Here is a 23,021-nt window from a genome sequence, read left to right as displayed (position 1 = left end):
GTTGGTGATTGGCTAATGGTTACAAAACCCCAAAGAAAACCTTATGACATCATAAAGTGGTCAAAATCTGATCAGCTCATTTTCAGACAGGTTTTTATATAAATGGATCAGGACAAAAAGTGAGCATATCTTTTTTCCTGAAACTTTCAGAATCTCTTTCCACAGAGGGGACACATGTTGATGTATACAAGACATGAAAATGTGGATTTTGCATAACAGGTGACCTTTAAAACATCTAGATGGCATTTAATTTATAATCTGAATCTCATGCATTCAGCGTTTCAATCTTTTGCTATTTCTGCTTCAACTAGCTTAACAGTGGTTTGCCATTAATGATTTAGGGATGCATATGCATGTTTTACTTTCTTTTCTATTGATCTTTTACCTTCTGCTCTTGCTACTTTCCTAGTTTCTTTTGTCGTTTCAATCTTTTCCAGGAGGCTACTGAACTGAGCTTCTCTGAGCAAATGCTCAACCAACCCCTCCACCCCTGTCCCACAGCTGTTCCCTGCTGGTCACCGCTGATTCCTGCTTTCTATCATTTCATCTCTGCACTGCCTGGGAGCACACACACACTGTTTCATATATATGATTTATGTATACGGTACACAAGCATACTGGTGGTTGGTACTGCGGGTTTACATACAGTCTGATCTGTATCTTTCTGGTGCACACACACACGCTCAACACACATAATAACACGTGCAGAGTCTTAAGGTAACACCGACTTTGTGGCCACTGCTTCTACTTCTGCAATTTGTTTAATCCACCATCCTAGTCATTTTCCCTTTTTAATCTCTCATCATATAACACCTAATCTTTATTCATTTATGTATTTCTGGATTGTTCTCATTTGGGATGTTATCTCTACCTTGCACATTGTAATATATGAAAGGGACTTTGAGTCTAAAATGATGTCCAAACTTCCTACGTGTTGTATCTACCTGTTGGGCAGTAATGGCTGCATTTCATTCTGCACAATTAACAAAAAATGATCAATTACGGAGATTGTTTTTGACTCAAATGTACTTTTTTAATCATGCTTATGTTCTTGATCTTATGCTGATTCTGCCACCATTTGGCTGTGGTTTTTACGAACTGTTATTTTTTTATGCTGCACTATGTAATGATATTTCACTTATTGCCCGACAATACTTTTGTGTTGAGTAAGATTTTGTTTACTGTTGTGTTTTGAGTAAGTCTTTGTAACAAAATGGTCCTTTTGTGTTTCTTAGACGTTCTCAAGTCATTGGCCGATTCGAGGAAGGTCAGTCTGAAGAGCACATGGACACAAGCGGCTCCAATGATCCCTCGGCTAACCCCACGCTAATCCAGAGACAAGGCCGCAGCGAGAGGCGCTATCTGGCGAGTAAACATGTATGCATTTCTCTTTTCTAAACACATTTCAAATAATTTGGTGAATGGCATATGTATACAAATCTCCTCAGTTTAAGGAATACTTCTAAATTCTAATAAACATTTTATCTTTAAAGGACCTGTCCCTGGATGCAGGAAAGGACCGTTCAGTCCCTGATGTGTCCAGCTCCACTTTTGCTAACTTAAGAAGAGCCAAGTCTCTGGACCGCAGAGTCACCGAGTCCTCCATGACTGTAAGTACTGATCACACATCTCAAATGTCAACAAGGGGACTACGAAATCATGTCAGGGTCCCCTTAAAGTGCTTTGTGATTAAAGATTGGGATGCACAGATACCTTCCCAGCAATGGAAACTGCCAATCAGAAGTGCTGCAGCAAAGATTGAACCCATTACACTAAGCTTTCTTTGGTTGTCTTCTCTGCATCTGCACTGCTTAATTTTATTGATATGGTCCGTGTAGTTACTTGAAACTTGAAGTATCCATATCCGTAAACATCGTCCATGTCCGCATATAATAATATTATATTAGCAAAGTCTTCCCAAGTGAGATTAAAGAAGCCCTAAAGTTGCCTAAGGTTGCTCTGGTATCTTCTTGACTCTGACTCCAACAGTCTGACACACTGCGACTGATCCTAGGTCTGCTCAGTGCTGCAGGGGTGATCCAGTCAGTGTGTGGTCGAACTGCAGCTGCCCGAACCCCCGCCCACTCAAACACACACACATTCGTGTACACACCACGGCCGCACACGCTACTGATAATTATAAATAGCCGACACAGAGGCAGCCTCAGTCGTGTGTATGTCCCCGGGACAGAAGGAAAGACACAGATTGTCAACATATGCAGTGAAGGCAGTTAGCCATCAGAATGACTCTCTGCCAGGCCGTGACTCCACACCGGATGAAGCTCAGCAAAAACAAGGTACTGTTGAGTGAGCAGAGGCCAGGCTTTTGGACCAGTGATTTGACTTTAGAGTCTATAAACAGACTTGAGCTTGGTTTCAATGTGCAGCAGTTTGTGTTTCACAGGGAAAGTCCAGCTCCCGCCAGTCGGTCTTTTTAGCTGGAGCCACGTATCTGCACTTTTTCTTCTTTAGGCTGAGGTGGTGACCTATATGTAAACAAATGCATTTAATTGCAGTAGTGCATATGGAGATGTCGTTTATGTATTCTAGTTGCATCAGTGATAAAAGCTCTTAGTAAGGACTTTAAATATAGTGACAAATGTGGAAAAAATGCTTAAGCAAAAGATACTTTATTTCAATCCTTTTTGTATCAATGTGGTTGATATTTAATCAAAGATGGCGTCCAAGTGGTAGCTGAATTTCCTTTTACTTTCAATGAGTTCATGTAGTAGCATCACATAATATCACATCACTCTATTCTGTCTTCATTGCAGCCAGATCTGCTGAACTTCAAAAAAGGATGGATGACAAAGCTGTACGAAGATGGGATGGTATTTTACTTTTATTTGAGGGATTGAATTACATTGGCTTCTACTGGATGAACCATATACTCATCCAATTTATGTTGTCTTTTCCCCTTTAGTGGAAGAAACACTGGTTTGTCCTGACTGATCAGAATTTGCGATACTACAAGGACTCAATAGCCGAGGAGGTAAAACACATTTTCCAGAGACTGTGTGCTTTTATTTTGAATAAACATGCAAATAAAAAGGCTTTTGTTGTAATTTGTCTTTTTTCCCTAGGCTTCATTAATGGATGGTGAGATCGACCTCTCCACTTGTTATGATGTCAAAGAGTTCCCGGTCCAGAGGAACTACGGCTTCCAAATCCTGGTGAGTTTTGATTCTTCACGTCATCTTGTGCCGGGACATTAATCACCAGCAATGATGAAACTCATTGTGCTGCAAACATGAGCTCCGCTGTCTCCAGCCAGTCTATTAACAGCTGTGAGGCATATCTAGGTATCATGTTTGGTCTTTCCGAAACGATTATTTGTCTTGCTTGACGGATGCCACTTGACTTGTCATCTCTGCGAGAGGCTGACATCATTGTGGTCTAAATCTGCTGCAGCCCCGCGTCACTCTCTAAGTCCACATCCTTCACAATATTTTTACCTTCCTCTTGCATTCAAGTCAAAGTCAACTTTAATGTCAATCTGACTCAGTTTGTGTTTACAGACAGAGAGATCAAAATGACGTTTACAACAATCCCGAATGTAAAATTATACAGTATACAGATATGTATAAAATATGTATATCCTATATACACAATGAACACACATTTAGAGATATGCACACATTAAGATAAAAAAAAAAACACAACATACAATATATACAAATAACAGTCACTTCAATATCAATATCTTTGGTGCAAGATTGTCCATAAAATGTGCATTTGCTGCAGATTGTCCGTAGCAGCGTAAAAAAAAGTGTCTTCTGCTGGATTTGAGTGTGTGTGTGTTTGGGGAGTTATAGTCCAGTGGGGGCAGGGGAGGGGTGGGGGGGAGAGTTCAGCCTCCTGACAGCCTGGTGTAAAAAAACTGTTCTTTAGTCTGGTTGTGCTCGACCTCCAGCTGCGGAACCTCCTCCTTGTCCACATTTATTCAACAACACTCACGCTTTAAAAACAGTTTGGTCATTTCACTCCGAAGTGTAATTGCACAACTGTTGTGCAGTTCTGAGGATGAACACTTTCGTCATATAATCCTTTCACCATGCCATTAAACATTTTTAGCACTTGTTGCTGGCAAAATACTAACCAGACGCATATAGTTGCAATGCAGTTGAATCGTTATCCATTTGATGTCAGTGTGGGTTTTGTTCCTGCTACATATAGATTCAAACTGCATCAGATAGAGATACAGAGAGCTGCAAGGTCACTTCTTTTGTTTACTTTTGCTTGAAGCAGCTTCCCCAGCTATTTTTCTCTGGGGGAATTCCGAAATAGAAAAGTGGAAGGGATCGTTGTCTCTTTGGCTGAGAACAACATGGGTTTGATGACGAGAAATTAATAACCTCAGTATTTATGTCCACTGCCTCGGCTGGGCGGTCAGACTGGAAGAGGCTGTTGTTCTGTCATTACAGTTAAAGCAGTGACATAAAGTACCCTGTTTCTCAAACCCCATTATTGTGTCCTTAGAAGCTTTAATGAATATACTTTAATTTTGTAGAAATCACTTAACTTCCACTAGAGGTCCTGTACATGTATTACATACAAAGTCATGCTGAAAAACTAAAGCCATTAGGCAAAGGATTCCTCAGTTTGAATGAATATTTCCTCATCCATTTTCTAAATGTGGATATCCTTTGCTTAATGGCACAGGGAAACAACTATATGGCATATGTGTGATTTGACTGTTTACTGTATGTAACAGTGTTTTATTTGCCTCAGCTTTTTTTTTATTCTAGAGACTATTAACATGATATGGTATTATTAGAAAACCCCAAAACTAAAGGTTGCCTATAAATGATTACAATGTCAGTCACTGTAATAGATAAGCAGCAGTTTTGTATAAAGCAGTTTCCCACACGTCCTAAACTGCCCAGAAGTGTCCTTAATTTATGACAAAGCTACAGCAGGGTAGGTTGCACTGTGTCTTTAGTGCAATATGTGGGCCTCTTTCGGACCTTCAAAACTCTATTTGTTACAATTACTCTGTGAAGAAAGGGAGCGGCAAACATACATGACAGAATCTAACATAACGCTCTGTTTTACTTGTGTCGCTAGTCTAGATGGTGTAGTGATTAGAAAAACATGCTTTTGTTAGCTTTCTGTCAGTGTGATGTTCTGCTTTAAGCTTTATAAACATGAGCTCAGTGTAGACTAACAGCACAACAATGTAGAGTAAAGGAGAAGTGAGGCCAGTGTTCTCTTCTGCAGTTTTCTTTTCCATTTGTTATACTGTTAAAAAGAACTGAGCTATGAGCAGCAGAACCAAGGAGAACGTAGAGGTTTAGATGTATTCCTTAGAGTAGGAAGTGTTCTGCATGAGAGCTGCTTTTAAAAAATCATCCTTCGTAAGAAGCTACTGAACGTCATCTAATGCAGTAATTATAATTTGTCTACCCACCAGTAGCAACAAATAAGTCTATCCCCTGAAACACAAAAAGCCTTACATCGTCTAGGCAACGCCACAATTCTTCTATTTGAGGCTTGTGCAAAAACGAGGGCTTCGTTTCAAAGGTGTTTTAATCGCCGTGTTGTCACATCCCTATCACTCATGTAAATGAAATGCCTTTCTGTTTTCAGTGTAAGGAGGGAGCGTGCACCCTGTCGGCCATGACCTCTGGAATCCGACGCAACTGGATTCAGGCCATCATGACGAATGTGCGACCCACTATTGCCCCTGATGTCACTCGGTAATACCCAAAGAGGATTAACACTTAAACCACTGGGAGATAAAACTACTGCTTTTTCTCACTCATTTGATTTAAATCCCTCTCTCCTCCTCACCCTCTCTTTCCCTTCTCTCTCCTCCCCCCCTTCAACCGGTATTTCCAACCTGCTTCCAGGAAAAACATCTCTCTGAAACTGTCCGTTCTGAAGCCCAGGTTGGAGTGCTTGTGTGTTGAATATCTCCCCCTCCTCGAACAGTGATGTAATTGCTCAGCAATGTCAGTCCCAGCGTGTTTGTCGTCCCGCCCTATGTCATGTGATTGTTGAGTAACGTCTCCTTGTCAGTCGTGCCACTGTAGAGACACACACTTCAATCACATCAACATACGAGAATAACCTACCCGACCTTCTGTTGATCAACAGCAGAGCGTTTGATGATCCTTGTAGTGTGACGGTCCACTCGGTATGTTTGGAAGATTATCACAAAACCACAACAATATAGAGGAGATAGAAAAGGTCTTTAGTGGATAGGGAGAGGAGGGTCTATTTTTCTCCTGTAATTTCTCAAAAACTGTTCTCCTGAGGATATTTTTGTGTCTACCTAAGCATTTATTTTTGTGCTTTAAAAAGCCATGTATTGCTTTTCAGACGGCTCATCACAAGACACTGAATACACCCTATTACCCGCTTTCACAGATTTAAACATTCTGCCAGTGTATCTTAGGCAACTCTCTCCAAGCGGAGAATGTGTGTTACTTTTGGTATTTTTGCAAAGACGCCTCAGAGACACCTCTTTCTCATTCTTGAGCCCTGTCCCTTCTCATTTCCCCCTTACTCATACCTCCCTGACACCTCCACACACAACGTGGCAAAAATAGATTATTCCATCAGGTCACTTCGCCCATCAACACATTCTTAACATTAAGCCACTACTGTATACAAATAGCATTAGCATAGCAGCTAAAGGCGACGTCTGCCATCAGGCTTACCCCAGATCACGACTGTTAAAACCGAAGCTGCTTTCAGTCTGTTGCAGAGTGCCATATAAGCATTTTGTTGTTAATGGTTTGACTTTGAGGCATTTTACTGATTACCATGCTTTTAAAGCACAATTTAAGGATGCTGCTCTGCAACGAATATATACATTTTTGTCTGTCCTGCAAAGCTTTATATAAGTGTATTGGAGCTTGAGCTGATATATGTGTAAACATTCCTCATCTTTTTCTGGTAACATCCTCTTACATATGTTTCCTTTTATTGTGCCTTTGTTCATACAGATCCCTCCCCGAAGAGAAGGCCAACGTGATGTTAGAGCCGTGTCCACAGGGCTCACCTGAGCTGAGCACAAGTCCTGAAGCCCCAAAGTCCTTCGTCCACACACAGACATCTGGAAGCAACGCCTCTGGCCCTCTCTCCGAGCAACGTAAAAGCCGAGTCCGTGAGCGCAGACGAGAAGGTCGCTCCAAGACTTTTGACTGGTCCGAGTTTAAAATGGAGCAGACAGAAAAGCGAGCAAACGAGCGAGCGGACACAGTGGACCTCACGTCATCTTTCTCTACAACGTCCTCATTTTGCTCTACCTCCTCTACGCCTTCCTCATTAGCGTCCTCTCCTATCTCTACCTCCTCCCTCCAAACCTCCTCTCTGTCAGGTGCTCACCCACCTTCTATGACCCCAGAAGCAGAAAAGGAGAGCGTTAGGAGGGGCGTCCTCCCACATGGCACAACCAGTGCCCCGCACATGCCAAATACTGTTACCGTCACTATGACTTCCACGCTTAACACGACATCACCAGTACCGCCATCGATACCTGACTGCCATGAGCAAGGAAAGATGGAAGTAGACCACCCAGCTGCGATGCATCCTGCTAGTGAAGATAAGAAGAAAAATAAAAACCCGGATGTCCATCAAGAGATCGAGCAGCGGTGGCATCAGGTGGAGACGACGCCGTTAAGAGGAGAGAAGCAAGTTGCCATCAACACAGCTTCAGGAAACTCTAGTAACTCTGACAGATTGCCGGCTGATGAGCTTGCTGCGCTGCTAGACAAAGAGGTGCGTTTCTTCACTATGGTCATATTTACATCTTAAAGGTGGGGTAGGTCATTTTGGAGAAACCAGCTCGAGTGCGCTAGAATTTGAAAATACACAGCCGGAACAAATCTGCCACTTCCTTACAGAGCCCCTCCTCCAACACACACGAACGCGCACATGACCAATGAGGGCACGAGATAAGTTTGTGCACAGATGGAAGGCTGACAGGCACGTAGGCCATCCAGTTACTTTAGCCGGGCCGGCTCAGATGATTGGTCGTGCTTTTTACAGCGCCACGGCTTCCACAGATGACATTCTTTTATGGATTTTTTGTCAAAGCACTTCAGATATTCATTGCTATCGGGATGTTAAGAGCATTCCATGGAATATAACAAAAAGTGTATCTCGAGCCGGTTTCTCAAACTTACCTACCCCACCTTTAATGGTATTGGAGCATCTTGTCATTCATTGTTTCTTCTACTTCTTTCTTTTTGCCCAGTTGGGAGAGAAGCAGCAGGAGCTGGACCGACTGCAGAAGCAAAACAATGTTTTAAAAGAGCAGCTGGAGGATGCACTTGGGAGGGAACACAGTGCCAGACAGGGCTATGTGCTGCAGGTACTACACTCACCATCCATACTGCAGGATCAGTATTGGTTTATCGACAACATGTACAAATAGCATTCCAACATTTATTAAGAGAAATCAATCCTGAGTCAAACGTGGCACAGTAAAAGTTTGTACCTGTATAGATTATATTTTTGTTATAAGGTGTACTAGCTCATGATATATCAGATGTATTATGTATGGCTACTGTAACTTATATAATATTGTACTAACAGGTGTGGGTGCTTTTACCTCTGAAACTGATACGCATGGTTGTGGTGTTCTTAGCATGAGTTTTCATTAACTGTCTTTTACGGAGTTTCACATCTCCTGGGAAATAATTGATTTGATCCGATATGCTTGAGGTAAGAAACTTGATCAAGGAGCCTTGCGCTGTGCTTTTTCTCTCTTTGTCTGTGCACCCTTTCCAAGCTTGATTCCTGCATGCTTATTGGTGTTTCAGAATTGCATACTTTAACTGCTTTTTTACATTGTGCATTTTTAAGTTACTACTATTTATCATAGAATCAGAATGTCGTTTTTTGTTGAATAAATCTACTTAACTTTGCGAAAGTTAAGTAGATGGTCTGCTTTTTATTTACTTTTTATAAATCATTATATCAGTGACCCAGCAAGGTACTTTTTATTTTTTTTTTTTGGAAGGGGGGGCAGGGTTTCATTCGCACCTTTCCATTTTCAAGTCACCTCTGAAAAAGCACAGTGGAAGTTTGGGAAAAGCTTCAAAAGAAAGCTTCAAATCAAGAGAGGAAAACTTATTTTCCTGGTTCCCCCCGAGATGTGGTTCTCCGTATATGGTAGGTGAAATAAGGATGTAATTAATACAATTGTTTCATCAATCTTTTTCAAGAGTGCAACATCCCCTTCCTCTTCACCGCAAAGAGTGCCGTGGCAGCGCCTGCACGCGCTTAATGAAGATTTGCAGGGCGAGTTGGAAACCCAAAAGCAAAAGCAGGATCTTGCTCAGCAGCAGATTCGGACACTAAAGAGAAGCTACTCTGAAGCCCAGGATGCGGTAGACCACCATGAGTCTGGTATTCAGGCTCTGCGGACTAAACTAGCATCTGCAATGGCCGAAATCTTGGCGAGTGAACAGGCTGTTGCCAGAATGCGCAATGAGCTCAAGCTAGAGCAGAAACGTTCACAGGAACAAGAAGATGAATATGGTCGCGGTGAGGCCACACTACGCGCCCAGCTAAAGGACAGTGAAGATAGACTCCGTGAAGTAGAAGCCAGCCTCTTAGAGAGAAACCAGGCCCTCAGGCACCTGGAGCGCCAGCAGGCCCTGCAACGAGACCATGTTAGAGAGATTCAACGGCTCCAGGAGCGGCTGCAAGAGGTCACTGCTAGGATAAATGTTACCGAAGAGGGTCAAGCACTAAAGGAAGAGCGCCTGAGGAAGGATCAGCATAGCCTGCAAGAGAGTCATGAGAAGGAAAGACAGAATCTGTGTAGAAAATTAGCTGAGGCTGAAACTGCACAGAAAGAGATGGAGCTCCGTGTGCTAGAGGCTGAGCAGCAGGTCGAGGCCTTGTTGAGAGGCAGGCAGGCTTCTGGGGCAAAAGAAAGCAGGGAGGAAATGCTGAAGTTGCAAGAGGAACTGGCCCTGAAGACTGACATGGTGGAGTCACTAAGGGAGAGTGTGCGCAGGCTAGAAGAAGAGAAAGGCCATCTCACCTGCCGCTGTCAGGAGCTTCTTAACCAGATAGCAGAAGCAGACCGTGAGGTGAACAAGCTTCGCAATCGTCTCGAAACAGAAGAAGCTGATTACTACACCCTAGAGCACTCCTATGAGAGGGCTACTCAAGAGTTTCAGAAAATGAGCCAGTTCCTACGAGAAAAAGAGGAGGAGATCCGGCAGACTAAGGAAATGTACGAGAGGCTGATGGTACGCAAGGAAGAGGATTTGAAAGAAGCGCTTATTAAAATGGCTGCACTTGGCAACAGCTTGGAGGAAACTGAACAGAAGTTGCAAGCTAAGGAGGAGCTTCTTTCTCATATGAGTCAAAATCTCTTGGATAAAGTTGAACCCTGTAGTGCTGAAAAGGACCTGCAGGCCAAGCTAGTTGTTGCGGAGGATCGCATAGCAGAACTTGAGCAGCATCTTAATGCCCTGCAGCTGGGCTATGCTGACCTACGCATGGAAAGGCAGCAAATCCCAGACAAGAGCAAGAAGGCAAGGCTTAAAACATCCGCCTCCTTAGCAGCAAACACAGATCTCTTACTTACCTATGACAATTCATCCAAGACGGAGAACTCCCAAGATGATAAGGAGTCTCAAGCTAAGAGACCAAGGATACGTTTTTCCACAATTCAGTGCCAGAAATACATAAGTCTCGAGGGCATGGACACTATCAATGCGAGCACTGCGTTTGCAGACACAACACAAAATGTAAACGAGGATGTTAAGGAAGATACTGATTTTACTAAAGGGAACATCTCTGATATTACTTTCTCTCACAGTAGTGACCCAGAGAAGTTCATTTCTATCATACACGCCCTAGAGACTAAGCTGCTAGCCACCGAGGATACACTCAGAAACCTCACACAAAATGTAGGAGAGCAATCCAACCAAGCAGAAGACGCGTCTAAGAATGATCTAAAGATGACAGACACAAATCCTAACCCCAATAAGGAGTTTAGTAATGGAAGTGGGACACAGAGTAGTGCTATCAATAAGCATTATGCCAAGGCCCTGTTGTGTGTGGAAAGCAGTCGAGAGAAAGTCAGGACTATTCTTAATGGCTCTCATGTTACCACCGGTTCGCAGCTGCACTCATTGTCAGAGATAGAGAACCATTTGTTCAATGCATCACTGTTCATCAGACAAGGACAAACGACTGAGGAGCAATCACCAGTTGTCCATACGAATACAACCCCAGAGACTCTAGATAAAGAAGCTTTGCACCTCTTTGCCAAAACGTTATCGTTTGAGGCGGTTGTTCTGAATAAAATGGCTTTGTTATTACAGACATCAAAGTCTGACCTCCTACAATCTCTTGCCGAGATATGGGAAGACTTGGAGAACATTCAAAGAGGTGACAAAGAGTGCTTGGCTATAGTGTATGCTGATGTCTTGACCAGGAAGTTGATGTTAGAAAGTTCATTCTGGAAAGAGTTGGAGAAAGCTGAGACGGATGTTGCTAAATCCAAAGAGGAAAGTGTTTCAGCTGATGTAGATGTTGATTCCACCGTTATCTTTAACACTTTAATTAAAGCTGAGCTAGCCTACTCTGTTCAAAACCTTAAAATGTGCTATGAAGAGAAATTCAAAATAGTGAAAAGGGAGATAACTGAGGCTCATGATAACCTGCATCAAAGGGAAATGGCCTTGAAAACAATTATTGAAGCTTCCAAAAGGCCTGATTTGATCAATGTAATAAAAGAAGTCAAAAATAACTTTGAGTTTGGTGAACAAAAGTTAGCAGACATTTCCCCCCCTGAACTAGCGCCCTACATGGAGCAAATTGAAATGGAAGAGGCTAGAGACTTGGCTGAGGAAGTCGTAGACAGACATTTGACTAGAGAAATGCCCTCTTGTGGTATTAATTATATTGAATCGCTGCAACATGCACATGACAACTTGGCCAATGAGCTTCAAAGACAAGCAAAAATCCTCCATAAGTTTGCTCAAGAGATAGAAAATGGTGGAAACCATCCTAGACTGGCTAAAATGATCCACGGTCTTCTGGGCCACCAAACATCACGTGGTTTAACAAGTACCTCTGTCTGTATGCGCGACGCCCTAATCCAGGCTCAGGTAGCTTATGTGGCATGCAGGTTACAGGCCATGCATGAACAAGACTTGGGCTGGTGCAAACAGACAGGTCAAAACATGGATGCTCTTGTCCAACAGCACGCCCGAAAAGTCAACGCAATCCAAGAAAATTATGAAGCATCATTAAAGGAGGAACGCTTGAACCTAACACAAGCAGTTTCCACTCTCACGAAGGAGAACCATACGCTTAAGAGTGAGATCAGCAAACGTGTGAACCAGCTTTCACAGCAGCAGGACCAACTGGCTCTCCTGGAGGAACGTTTCCAGAAGGACACTGAAGAGCTAAAACAGAGGCATAAGCACGAGCTAAGCCAAGCTGAGAAAGGCCGTGCCTCCACAGAGATGGCCCTCATGGACACCACAGCTGACAGTCAGCAAAAGCTAGAAGTCTTGCTGGTGGACATGGAAACCATGGAGGGGCGGCACGAGGGTCACGTGAGGAAACTGGAAGAGCGGTTTGAACAGCGGATCTGTGAGCTCCAGCAAATCCACAAAGAGGAGATGGAAAAGTTACATTCCCAGTATATGGAAAACGTTCAATGTATCCAACAGCACAATAAAGGTCTTGAGGTTTCCCGCTCGCCTCCTTGTGATGAGGCCCCTACGCCAATGGATGAGGAGGAGCAGGGGAAGGGGGAGGATGCACATACCAGGTCAGAGGTGGACTCCATGCTGGTTCTGAAGGACCGGATCCAGGAGCTGGAGGCTCAGATGAGCACCATGAAGGACGAACTGGAGAATAAGCACCTAGAAGGAGATGTGGCCAGCCTGAGAGAGAAATACCAGAGAGACTTTGAGAGTCTTAAGGTTTTTGCTCTTTCATTATACTGTAGTGATTTTTTTGGTTGTACATAAGTGAGAGAGTATTAGATTGAAAGTTAGATAGCATAATAACAAACTGCTTTTGTCCATTTATCTACTAATATGCCCAGAGCGATTGAATTGACTTCTTTCGAGATTGTTTGTAAATGTCTGAATCTTGCATCATAGATGGCATCAGTTTGCTTACATTGCGACCATACTAGCTGCATGTTTCTAGGGTTTGTAAGGTTAGTTTGTAAAGTTTATCCACACATTTGGCTACCTTGACTTTAGATTTACAGCCAGTCAAGAGTATCATCATTTTATTGTGATTGGTATGAAATTGGCCAGAGCCATCCATGGTACCCAGGTGATGAACCCTAATGACTGTGGTGACGCCCTGAATCATCCCGTTGTCTCATAACATTTGGATGAATTGCCAATATGTCCAACACATCATTTTATGACCAAATACCTGCAAAACTAACTTGAAACTGCAGGCTTTAATGCTCTCTGTAGTTGGTACAGAACTCATGGAAATACAAGTTTGGCATTATATAGACCAAACAGATGCTGGATCAGGGTGGGACATCCCTGGTAGTTTTACATAATAAAGAAAGGAAATATGTTGCAGGTTGTTTCTTCTTAAGTACAATCCTGAATACTAAAAGTGTAACATGGCTCGATTGCCACCAACATTGCTTCTTGATTTGGGCATTAACAGACAAACGATTTCCTACATTCAATCATAGAAGGAGGTGCAGTCTATTAATGACAAAAATGCAGTCTATGATGGATTAAAATGTCACAGCTTTGCCTCACTCTCTTACATAGCTGGGCTTCACACCATTAAAGCTTGCATGGATTCTATCACTGATTTTGCATGACACCATTTAGCCTAGTGAATGATTAATAGGTATTGGACTTCATGAATAGTCACACATTAGATTATACTGTAGCTGGTAAATGCAAAGGTAATTTTGCAATAACATATTCTTTATCCGTTCTTCCTCTAGGCTACGTGTGAACGTGGCTTTGCAACAATGGAAGACACACACCACAAGGTAATAAATGACCTCCACAGGCAGCATCAGAGGGAGATCGCAAAGCTTATGGAAGAGAGAGAGAGACTTTTGGCTGAGGAGACTGCTGCCACAATTGCTGGTAATTAAACCGTTTTTTCACCCGTGATTTCTAAACTTTAAACAAAACCAGCGTACAATAATTAAATGTGATTCCTTTTTAAATGTAGCTATTGAAGCAATGAAGAATGCACACAAGGAGGAACTGAACAAGACCCATCGTTCCCAACTGAGCGGACTGAACGCTGACATTGATGAACTGCGCTTACAATACGAGTATGTTTTGAATACGAAAACTATTAAGATATTCCATGTTAAATAGTTAAATATAAAAAAATGTAAATCTCTATTTAGGTTTAAGAGCCCTGAGGTTTAAACAAGTAGTACTACTTCGGTGGATTTGCAGATAATCCCCATGTTGTTGCAGGATTGGCAACTATAAGAATTTGGCAGCTTGTCAGCGGCTGGAAAACTGGAGCAAATAAAAGCTTTTAAGGAAAATCCCTTTTTTATGATTACGTCCACCTCATTCTAGACTTGTTTGGTGAACATCAAATGAGAACTGTGGTTGATATTGTGATGACGTGCCTGTCCAGGGAGGAGCTGCAGTCGATCCACAGAGAACTGGAGGTGCTGTCGGAGCAGTACTCGCAGAAATGTCTGGAGAACGCTCACCTGGCCCAGGCCCTGGAGGCCGAGAGGCAGGCCCTCAGGCAGTGTCAGAGAGAGAACCAGGAGCTCAACGCTCACAACCAGGTTGGATTGCACACATGCACATGTACCTATAAAAATCATTTCTGTCCATGGATTTAAACTAAACTTTATTCTCTCCAACAGGAACTAAACAACCGACTGACTACAGAGATCACTCGGATGCGCTCTTGCTTCAGTGGAGAAACAGCAATGTCACCACTTACCCAGGGAAAAGATGTGTATGAACTTGAGGTATGTCTAAACACAAACAATGCACACATGCAGTAAGGATTGGAACTTTTGCCTTATGACCGTTCTGCCCATCTTGTAGGTGTTGCTACGAATTAAGGAGTCAGAGATCCAGTATCTTAAGCAGGAGATCCACTCTTTGAAAGATGAACTGCAGTCTGCTTTAAGGGTAAGCAAAACCAATCTTTAGATAGATAACATATTCATGTTTGTGTATTTTAGTAATGCTGCATTGATAACTTTACAACAGGACAAGAAGTATGCCACAGAAAAATACAAAGACATCTACACAGAGCTCAGCATTGTGAAAGCAAAGGCTGACTGCGACATCAGCAAACTGAAGGAGAAGCTGCTCATTGCAACAGAAGCTTTAGGAGAGAGGAACGTCGATGGAACAGTCACACCTGGATACGGTAATTACGAAGTTTAACCTTATTTTACATCCCATTGGATTTACCAAAACATTTCTAAAGCTTGATAAATAATTGAGCCAGTCAGGGGGAAAATACTGTATTATAGTAGTTTTTCACGAGATAGGGAAATGTAAACAATGTTTAAATATACATTTTAAAATGGTGTGCATATACAGGACATGGATAACTGTATCAAAGAGCGACAGAATCGCCCTGTTTGTGCTCCATGTAATTTATTATGATATATTTGGATTTGACATAAAGGTGAAGCTCATTTTGAGGTCAGCATCATTAACCCTTAAATGCATGTTTTTATTCCTATCCCTGTATAGAGAACCCCAGGTACTATTTTGGCTAAACTGTAGTGCTTTTTTTTTTTAGATATCATGAAATCAAAAAGTAATCCAGAATTCCTGAAAAAGGAACGATCAAACGCCGCCAAGCAATCAAGAGGCCTAAGGTCAAAGGTAAGTGTCAAGTTCAATAAAAAATGTCTCTTATTTACAGGCATCTGTCCCAAATTCAAACATAAACATGGAGTAAATCCACACACTTTTAAGCTGCCACTTGAGTTGCTGTGTATTGTGAAGTTGTCGTGTAGACTTCATCACTGTCAATCGTTCCACCACACACTGTGTTGCACAGTTGCTCAGGACATTTTTACTGAAAGTCTCTTGTCCTGTACATTTTGTCATCTTGTCTATTTTGTCCATCAGTCTGTCATTGAACAGGCATCATGGGATAGCTGACACTCCCATTGTGGGGTGATTCCCCCCCCAACCCCCGCCCCAAGATGTTCTGTAGGTATAGCATGATGTAGCCCAAAGCATGCCCCTACCACCCTCGCATGATCTCCCCTCCCTCCCCCTTAACCAACCCGCCGTATCACAGACCTTGAGCATTAGCAGGCTAGAAGTTTTTGAAAAACCTTTTTGATACTGCTCAAAATCAGGTAAAGCTACAGCCTGCTGATTAGCTTAGCTTAGCATAATGACTGGGGGAAAGGGAAACCTCTGTAGCCAGGTGAAAACTAATATGCTGACAAACCCCTTTTAAAGCTCACAAGTGAAAACATGATCTCACTTGTATAATTGGTACAAACACTGAAGTTTAACACATCAAACAAAAAATCAAATTGTGCTAGGTAGTGAGCTTTAAACGGGCATGTTGGCGGATTGTGTGTTGTCTTTGGACCAAGCCAGTCTAGGTGTTACTTTATAAATCAAACTCTTAAGGATATAGAGTTTTAGTTTACATATATATTGTATTTAATGATGTAACCTGTGTATTTACTGCCAAACTGACACTTTTATTGTAAAAACCTTGTCTGTAATTGTTGTCTATGTCTGTTTGTGAGTTTTGAATGTATTAGTAGTGCATTGTGTGCTCTCTGTGTGGAGTGAACCTTCGTAGATCGCTCATTAAAATATAGTGTGCTGTCCAGATCAGAAAAAGTTGACAAACACAACTGTTTTGTGATGTCTGTGCATGTCTCTTGTTTTCTGCACACATGCGTTTGTCAATTATGAAGAATAAATAACCTTCTTTTCTCTTCTTCTACAGAGCCTGAAAGAGGGACTTACGGTGCAGGAGCGTATGAAGCTTTTTGAGGCAAAAGATTCCAAAAAGATTTAAATTTGTAAGAATCTGCAGTTTCAGTTTTTCTTCCTGACCTCAGTTTTCGGTCAGATGGTACGGCCATGCCAGCATTTGCTGAAGACTTGTATAGGAAATGGAAAAAAATCTGTCACGGTCAAAACCAAGACCTGCTGCTTCCATCCTTCTTATTAGTGGTCATATTTTTGTTAGATTTTTTTTTTAGGTGAAAAACTTTTATTGAATCAATCCTGTGTCATTTTTCTTTTTAAGAATCCATAGACGTATAATCTGTCCAACATGGAGATGTGTCAAATAAGCTGTGAGAGGAATACATGACAGCCTTTTTATTGATCCTCTATAATGCCAAAACGACAGCAATACACAGTATAAATAATATATATTTCCCAATATGAATTAAGTATCTGCTGTATTTTATTATTGTTACAGTTTCTATATCTAATAATTTTGTATGGGTTTAATGTTGCACCAGTTCTGTTGTACATAACTACTGGATATATGTTAGAGTAAGGTTTGCTATTGATTGTTGGGGCATCTGCTGTACTATAACTATGGTTTGATTGATAGTGGAAAACAATGTGATGCTAACTTGCTTATGTATGAGAGTTTTATAAAAATGGAGTGTCTTTGTGTGAAGGGGGATATAGAGGGGTGGGATTGCACTTATCACTTGACTACTTGAGGAAGCTTTGTTTTATTTGTCTCAACCTGGTGTAGTGACTTCAAGTCATGTATTGCAGTGCAACCAAACACCCTAACTTCTGTCAAATGTAGTGGAAAACCGTGACTTGTTAGTGATACTGGACTTTTTTTTCTTTGAACCTGGATTTGTGTTTGCTCAGTTTTGATTAGCGTGAAAATATCATCTCAGAAAACAGGAACTATTTAGGACGTTGCATGACTGTACAGTACCTTTTTGAATTGCAGAATGGTCATGTTGCCTCTTTTTCCTACTTTTTTGCTTCAGTGTGGAACTCTTTAACACTACTAAGCTTTGCTTTGCAAGTCCTACTGTTTAGGTGTTGAGATTGAAATGTTTTACTGTAAGCGGCAGTCTTGAAGCACTCGGCCCAATCCCTGACCTCTCACTGAAATAGTCGTGCCTCAACTGAGTGAAAAATATAAACATCCATGAAACCTGTGCAGCTATGGATACACACTGTATAGTATTCAAACCATGCCTTGTATATATATATATATGCTACACGGAAGGCTTCTGTGTGTTGTTTAAAACTTGGACCTTGCTCACTAGCTCTATATTAAATATATATGAATATTTTTTATTTTCATTTGAATGTATGACGTCAAATAAATGAAGTGTTTGGAAGTTTTGGAGTTATAGTTTTATTTTTTAGACACTTTTTTTTATTGAAGACCCCTTAGTCAACTGTCGTAGATGTAGCATTTTTTCCAACACAACAGTAATGTTAAAGCAATAGAACAAATGAATATATATTTATTTTTAATGCTAGCTTTTATGGTATAAAATGACCTTTAATCCTTTTTTTTCAAACAGATTGGTTCAGTCTACAGAATGCTTGAAATATAAAATGGACTTAACTGCCCTTGAGTGCATTTTCATACTACATATTTCTCCTTTTTCTCATGAGAAAATACATAAAACAAAACACGTTTAAGAACATTTCATAAAAACAGCGCACACAATACTTTAAAAGCCAAAAAAAAAAGGTAATTATAGAACTTTCCAAGTCCTCACTTTTTATGTGGAAACCAACTTCATATATCAAGACTTAATGCAAACTAACAGACCATTATAATCTTCTCCGGAAAGTACCCTGCTTTGAGCATGTTCCACTTTTTACTAGGCAGCAATGACGTCAACAAGAAGCGAGCCACAACTAAATGAAAACAAAACGTTTAACTCAGTAACTCGAGCAACAAAAAATTGCCATATTATGTTGGATTGCATCAATGCATCGGTCAGGCTGTGAACATTGAATTAGGGATAGGTTGAATATGTAGCATTCGTTCTAGCCAATTAGACGTGCCATATCATGTTCTCCACCTCCTTCTCCCTCCTCCTCCTCTTTGTCCTTCAAAGCATCGACCAGTCTGACCCAGAAGGTGTCCTGCTCCTGCGGTTCCTCCGGCCACAGCAGGTAGGTCTTCTTGCGAACAATCTTGCATAAACGTGTGTAGGGAGACAAGCAGCGTTCAGGTATCTCCTCCAGGAACACCAGGAGCAGGACGTCACTGCCATCGTATAAAAGCCTCAGACTGGCCAGCTGAAACTCCACGGAGCACCACTCGCTTTGCAGGAAATTACGCGTCACCACACAGATGGTGTGGCGAGAACCGTAAATGGCGGCCTCGATGTTCTCCAGGACAGCAGCGCCGGGTCGGAAGTCTCTGTGGTGGAGGCACAGCCGGAGGGGGGGTGCACCTGCAGCAGGCCTCTCCAGGTTGGGAACCAGCTGCTTCATCACCCAGCCCTCATCCTTAGAGCTGTAGGAGATGAATGCATCATACTGGAATTTGGCACTTCTACGTCCACGTAGTTTGGCCCTGAGGACGAGCAGCAGGTAGCGCACGGTGGGGCCCTGTGTGTGCCAGGCCAGACACACACATACAAACAAAATGTCCACAACAGAGCAGGCGATGAAGAGGGTGAAGGAAACATATTCAAAGGAGCAAGCCTTTTCGTCAAACTGCCAAAGGAAGGGAGATTTCCTTTCCTCGTCACACCGAAGGTCGTACAGGAAGGACACCTACAAGGGGAACAAAATAAAATAGATGTACAGCTTTGTGCTTTTAAGTTAATGCATAACCTACATTAATACTTTTTTGAGAATGTCAGCAGCTTCTTTTACCCTTGTTTGAGTGTTGTGGATGGCCCAGTTCTTGAACCAGGCATTATCACAGTTACAGCTGATCGGGTTGCCTGAAATGTCCAATACAAGCAATCTGGAAACACACAGGTAAACACAAAGTTTGACAGTTTTATTAAATTCCAATTAACCCCAAATACCTCTCTGCCTGTAGGCTATAAGTGGACACAGTAGCAGTTCCTACATTCAAATAGTTTGCTTACACATTTGCATGTTTAAAACCCTTACTGTATTAAATGTTTAGAATTAGTTTTGGTAGTAAGCTATCATGCAGATAGGTGCATACTAGTCCTTCCAAATCAATAAAAAAACAGTCTATGAAAAATCTGATTTGAAAAGCATATATAATTTATATATATATATATATCAGATTTGCCTTCGGACTGAACGAGCCATCCTCTCTCCAACTCTTGGCAAGAATACAAATAAGGGTTATGTTACAAATGTTTAAATATCCTTTCATGAGTTGCTTGCATTGACATTTTATTATCTCATCACCTTGGCAGAGCATCCAGCATGTTTTTGTCCACAGTGTGAAGGTGGTTTGACCAAACTTTGATATACTCCAGTGAGTTATCTGGAGGCAGCAGGTTAGCGGGGAGAACATCGAGGTCTGCTCTTAGGGTCAGTTGTTTCAGACTTTTCAGAGGGGAGAATGCTGCGCTCAGGTTGGTCTTTTTCATAGCCACTCCGACTATGATCAAGTTTTGCAAATTGATCAGAGGAACAAAGGCGTCAGGGTGGAATTCTAACTTTCCGCTTTGTCCAATCTTGAATGCGCGAAGTCGGCTTTGACCTTTGAAGAAATTTGGTCCAATGACACCAATGCATTCTTGTCCGGGCCCCTGGTACCGCATGTCCAGAAACTAAAAATTTGACATGGAAGTTAGACGGATAAAGAGATCATCAGATTGAACAATAAACACTGTTAATATATTACTCTTGAAGAAAATGTCATACCTCAAGGGAAGTAAGGTTGATGAAAGGGGCTTCATTGTGCTTAAAATGGAGGCGGTTGTCGTATATAACCATTGTCCTCAAATTGGTCAGGCCAGACAGAATATCTGTTGACAGCATCTTTATGCGGTTCCCATTTAAGCTCAAAGATCTAAAGTACAGATGGATGTGTTACATGAGTGGACAGTGAGGAAAGTTAAGAAAAGTTGAACACAAAAGCAAACTCCTTACCTGAGGTTGATAAGGTCTTCAAAGGTGTGGTTTTGGATGAAAAGAATGATGTTCGAACTGAGGTTGAGCTTTATTAGCCTCCGCAACTTACTGAAGGGCTTATTGGTGATGTATTTCAGCATGTTGAACTGCAGGTAGAGCTCCTCAAGTGTATTAAGTTTGCTGAATACATTCTTTCTCAACCAACTGATATCATTTTTAATGAGAGACAGGCGAGTCAGCTTCTTCAGAGAGACAAACCAGTTGGGGTCAATGTCACGAACTCTGCAGCTGACCATGGCTAAACTCGTAAGGTGGTTCAGTCCTAGGAATGTATCTCGCTGAATGTCGGGTGCATTTCTATTTAGCTCCAGTGTTTTCAGTCCTGGGTAACCATCAAATGTAGTACGAGATATCTGCTTCAAACCACAGTTGTTTAGGTAAAGTTTGCTCGTATTACCCCTGCCCAATGATAACTGGGTAACATGTTGGAGGTTTGCATTATTAATTATCACCATACTTGGAGTGTTACAGTCCATGAGGCTGGAGTTTGTCTCTGGTAACCTGGATCTCTTCAAGTCGACCTGCATTCATTTAAATGTACACAATGTTTTTTTAAAGACATTAAACAAATATATAGATTTTGCATTAGAATCAAGCGCACAAACCTCAACTCTATCAAGCTGTTCCATTCCTTTCAGCAGCCCGCATATGGTCAATGGAGATTCCTCCAAAGACAGAGAAAATGAGACCGAAGAGAGATTCCTTTTTGTCTCTGCCGAGAGTCCCATCAGCACTTCGGCTTTTACTCCCTCACAAAGCAGATTCTTCAGCCTGGGGTTGGAGGCAAAAACGTCAGACTGTAGCTCCAGCTTTGGGTTGAAGGACAGAGTGATGTGCTGCAGGGCAGGAAAACAGCTCAGATTTATCATCCGGATGCTGTTTGAGAAAAGATCAAGACGCTGAAGAGTAGAAGATCCACCAGAGTCTCCACAGCTGAGACTCTGGAGAATGTTATTGGACAGATCGACATATTGAATCGCTGGTAGGGAGTTAAAGATAACCGGAGAGATTGTGCTAAGTTTGTTTCGATTCAGAAGCAGGGTTTGTAGCATACTTAGCCCATCAAAGCTACTAGAGTTGATGTGTGAGATGTTGTTTCTGGTAAGGTTGAGTAATTTCAGGACACCCAGGCCTCTGAATGCTCCTCCTTTCAGATAGGCCAGCTTGTTCTGGCTCATGTCCAGGTATTTAAGCCCAGACAGATGACTCCATGATCCAGGTGGGATGACATAGATCTTATTCTTGGACAGGTTTAGTTTGGTTGTGTTATCTGGGATCTTGCTCAGGACGTCAGTGAGGTTAGCTATTTTCTGGCTGCAGCACCACATGTTGCCAGTCCCGGGGTAGGACATGAAGCAGCTTTTAAAGCCAAAACCACAGCAGCCCGAGGTGTTGAGCAGCAGAAGGAAGAGGGCAGTTTGCACCATCTTTCCCTGAACGCTCTGTTTGCTGACTGCAACAAGGATGTGAAATACAAAAATATTAGTTCATAAATGCGTCACGGGTTAAACAAACCATAATCTCATAATCTTTGCTTGTTGGGGACAACGAGATGCGCTCTCTTAAATACGAGTGGATTTAATCAATTAATGTTCTTTACATTTTGAGAAATCATAAAAAAATGTAACTTAGGCTAAGTTCTTGATTTGTGTTTTTATTTCTTTGCTGATTTTTAGCCCCTCAAGTTTGGAGATTTCCCGATTTGACTTTCTTAATTTTAGTAGGGTTAGGGTTTTGGACTGATAAAACGAGACATTTAAAGACATTGAGAAACTGGAATGGCAGAAAAATGTTCATGAAAATAATTAATATTTGTAGCCCGAACTATACGCATTTTACCTTGACATTATTTTTTCATAAAAACGGTTTACCCCCCTACCCTTCATTTCGGTATGGGGGAGAAAACCCACTAATATTCATGTGACACTTTAAAGTTACATCTAAAATACCTTTTTACTTATATTACTTTTTTGTTCTTCT

At 41.8% G+C, this 23,021-nt stretch overlaps 1 protein-coding gene across 4 annotated transcripts; it reads left to right on the top strand.

The window, feature by feature from the left end:
• The first annotated feature begins 216 nt into the window (after positions 1-216).
• Positions 217-18,079, top strand: LOC104946366 (myosin phosphatase Rho interacting protein). Of its 4 annotated transcripts, none has more exons than XR_798438.1 (19): positions 217-1,377; positions 1,494-1,610; positions 2,775-2,831; positions 2,924-2,992; positions 3,084-3,173; positions 5,590-5,699; positions 5,853-5,891; positions 6,954-7,728; positions 8,207-8,323; positions 9,180-12,914; positions 13,925-14,072; positions 14,161-14,266; positions 14,587-14,746; positions 14,828-14,935; positions 15,015-15,101; positions 15,183-15,345; positions 15,727-15,812; positions 16,062-16,149; positions 16,909-16,959. XR_798438.1 is itself a non-coding variant. In XM_010772189.1 (18 exons), exons 1-18 carry the CDS (start codon positions 1,285-1,287, stop codon positions 16,978-16,980), a joined length of 6,132 nt encoding a protein of 2,043 aa, XP_010770491.1. In that variant the 5' UTR covers positions 217-1,284; the 3' UTR covers positions 16,981-18,079. The 4 variants fall into 4 exon arrangements, 2 of the variants coding, with proteins under 2 accessions (XP_010770491.1, XP_010770492.1); XR_798437.1 differs by having other exon boundaries at positions 218-1,377; positions 16,062-16,145; positions 16,909-18,079; XM_010772189.1 differs by lacking the exon at positions 16,062-16,149 and having other exon boundaries at positions 16,909-18,079.
• The last annotated feature ends 4,942 nt before the right edge of the window (positions 18,080-23,021 follow it).

The sequence above is a fragment of the Notothenia coriiceps genome, unplaced genomic scaffold (assembly GCF_000735185.1).
Source record: "Notothenia coriiceps isolate Sejong01 unplaced genomic scaffold, NC01 NC01_scaffold00010968, whole genome shotgun sequence".
Taxonomy (NCBI): Eukaryota; Metazoa; Chordata; class Actinopteri; order Perciformes; family Nototheniidae; genus Notothenia; species Notothenia coriiceps.
Note: the sequence above shows the minus strand (reverse complement) of the source record. Positions and strands in the feature narration are given on the sequence as shown.

Bases quoted from the DNA above. Each gene is read 5' to 3' on its own strand.
- LOC104946366 (XM_010772189.1), top strand. From the start codon at position 1,285: ATGGACACAAGCGGCTCCAATGATCCCTCGGCTAACCCCACGCTAATC. The intron at 14,267-14,586 runs GTATGTTTTGAA...GTGCCTGTCCAG, and splicing joins GAACTGCGCTTACAATACGA to GGAGGAGCTGCAGTCGATCC. The intron at 14,936-15,014 runs GTATGTCTAAAC...CCCATCTTGTAG, and splicing joins AAGATGTGTATGAACTTGAG to GTGTTGCTACGAATTAAGGA.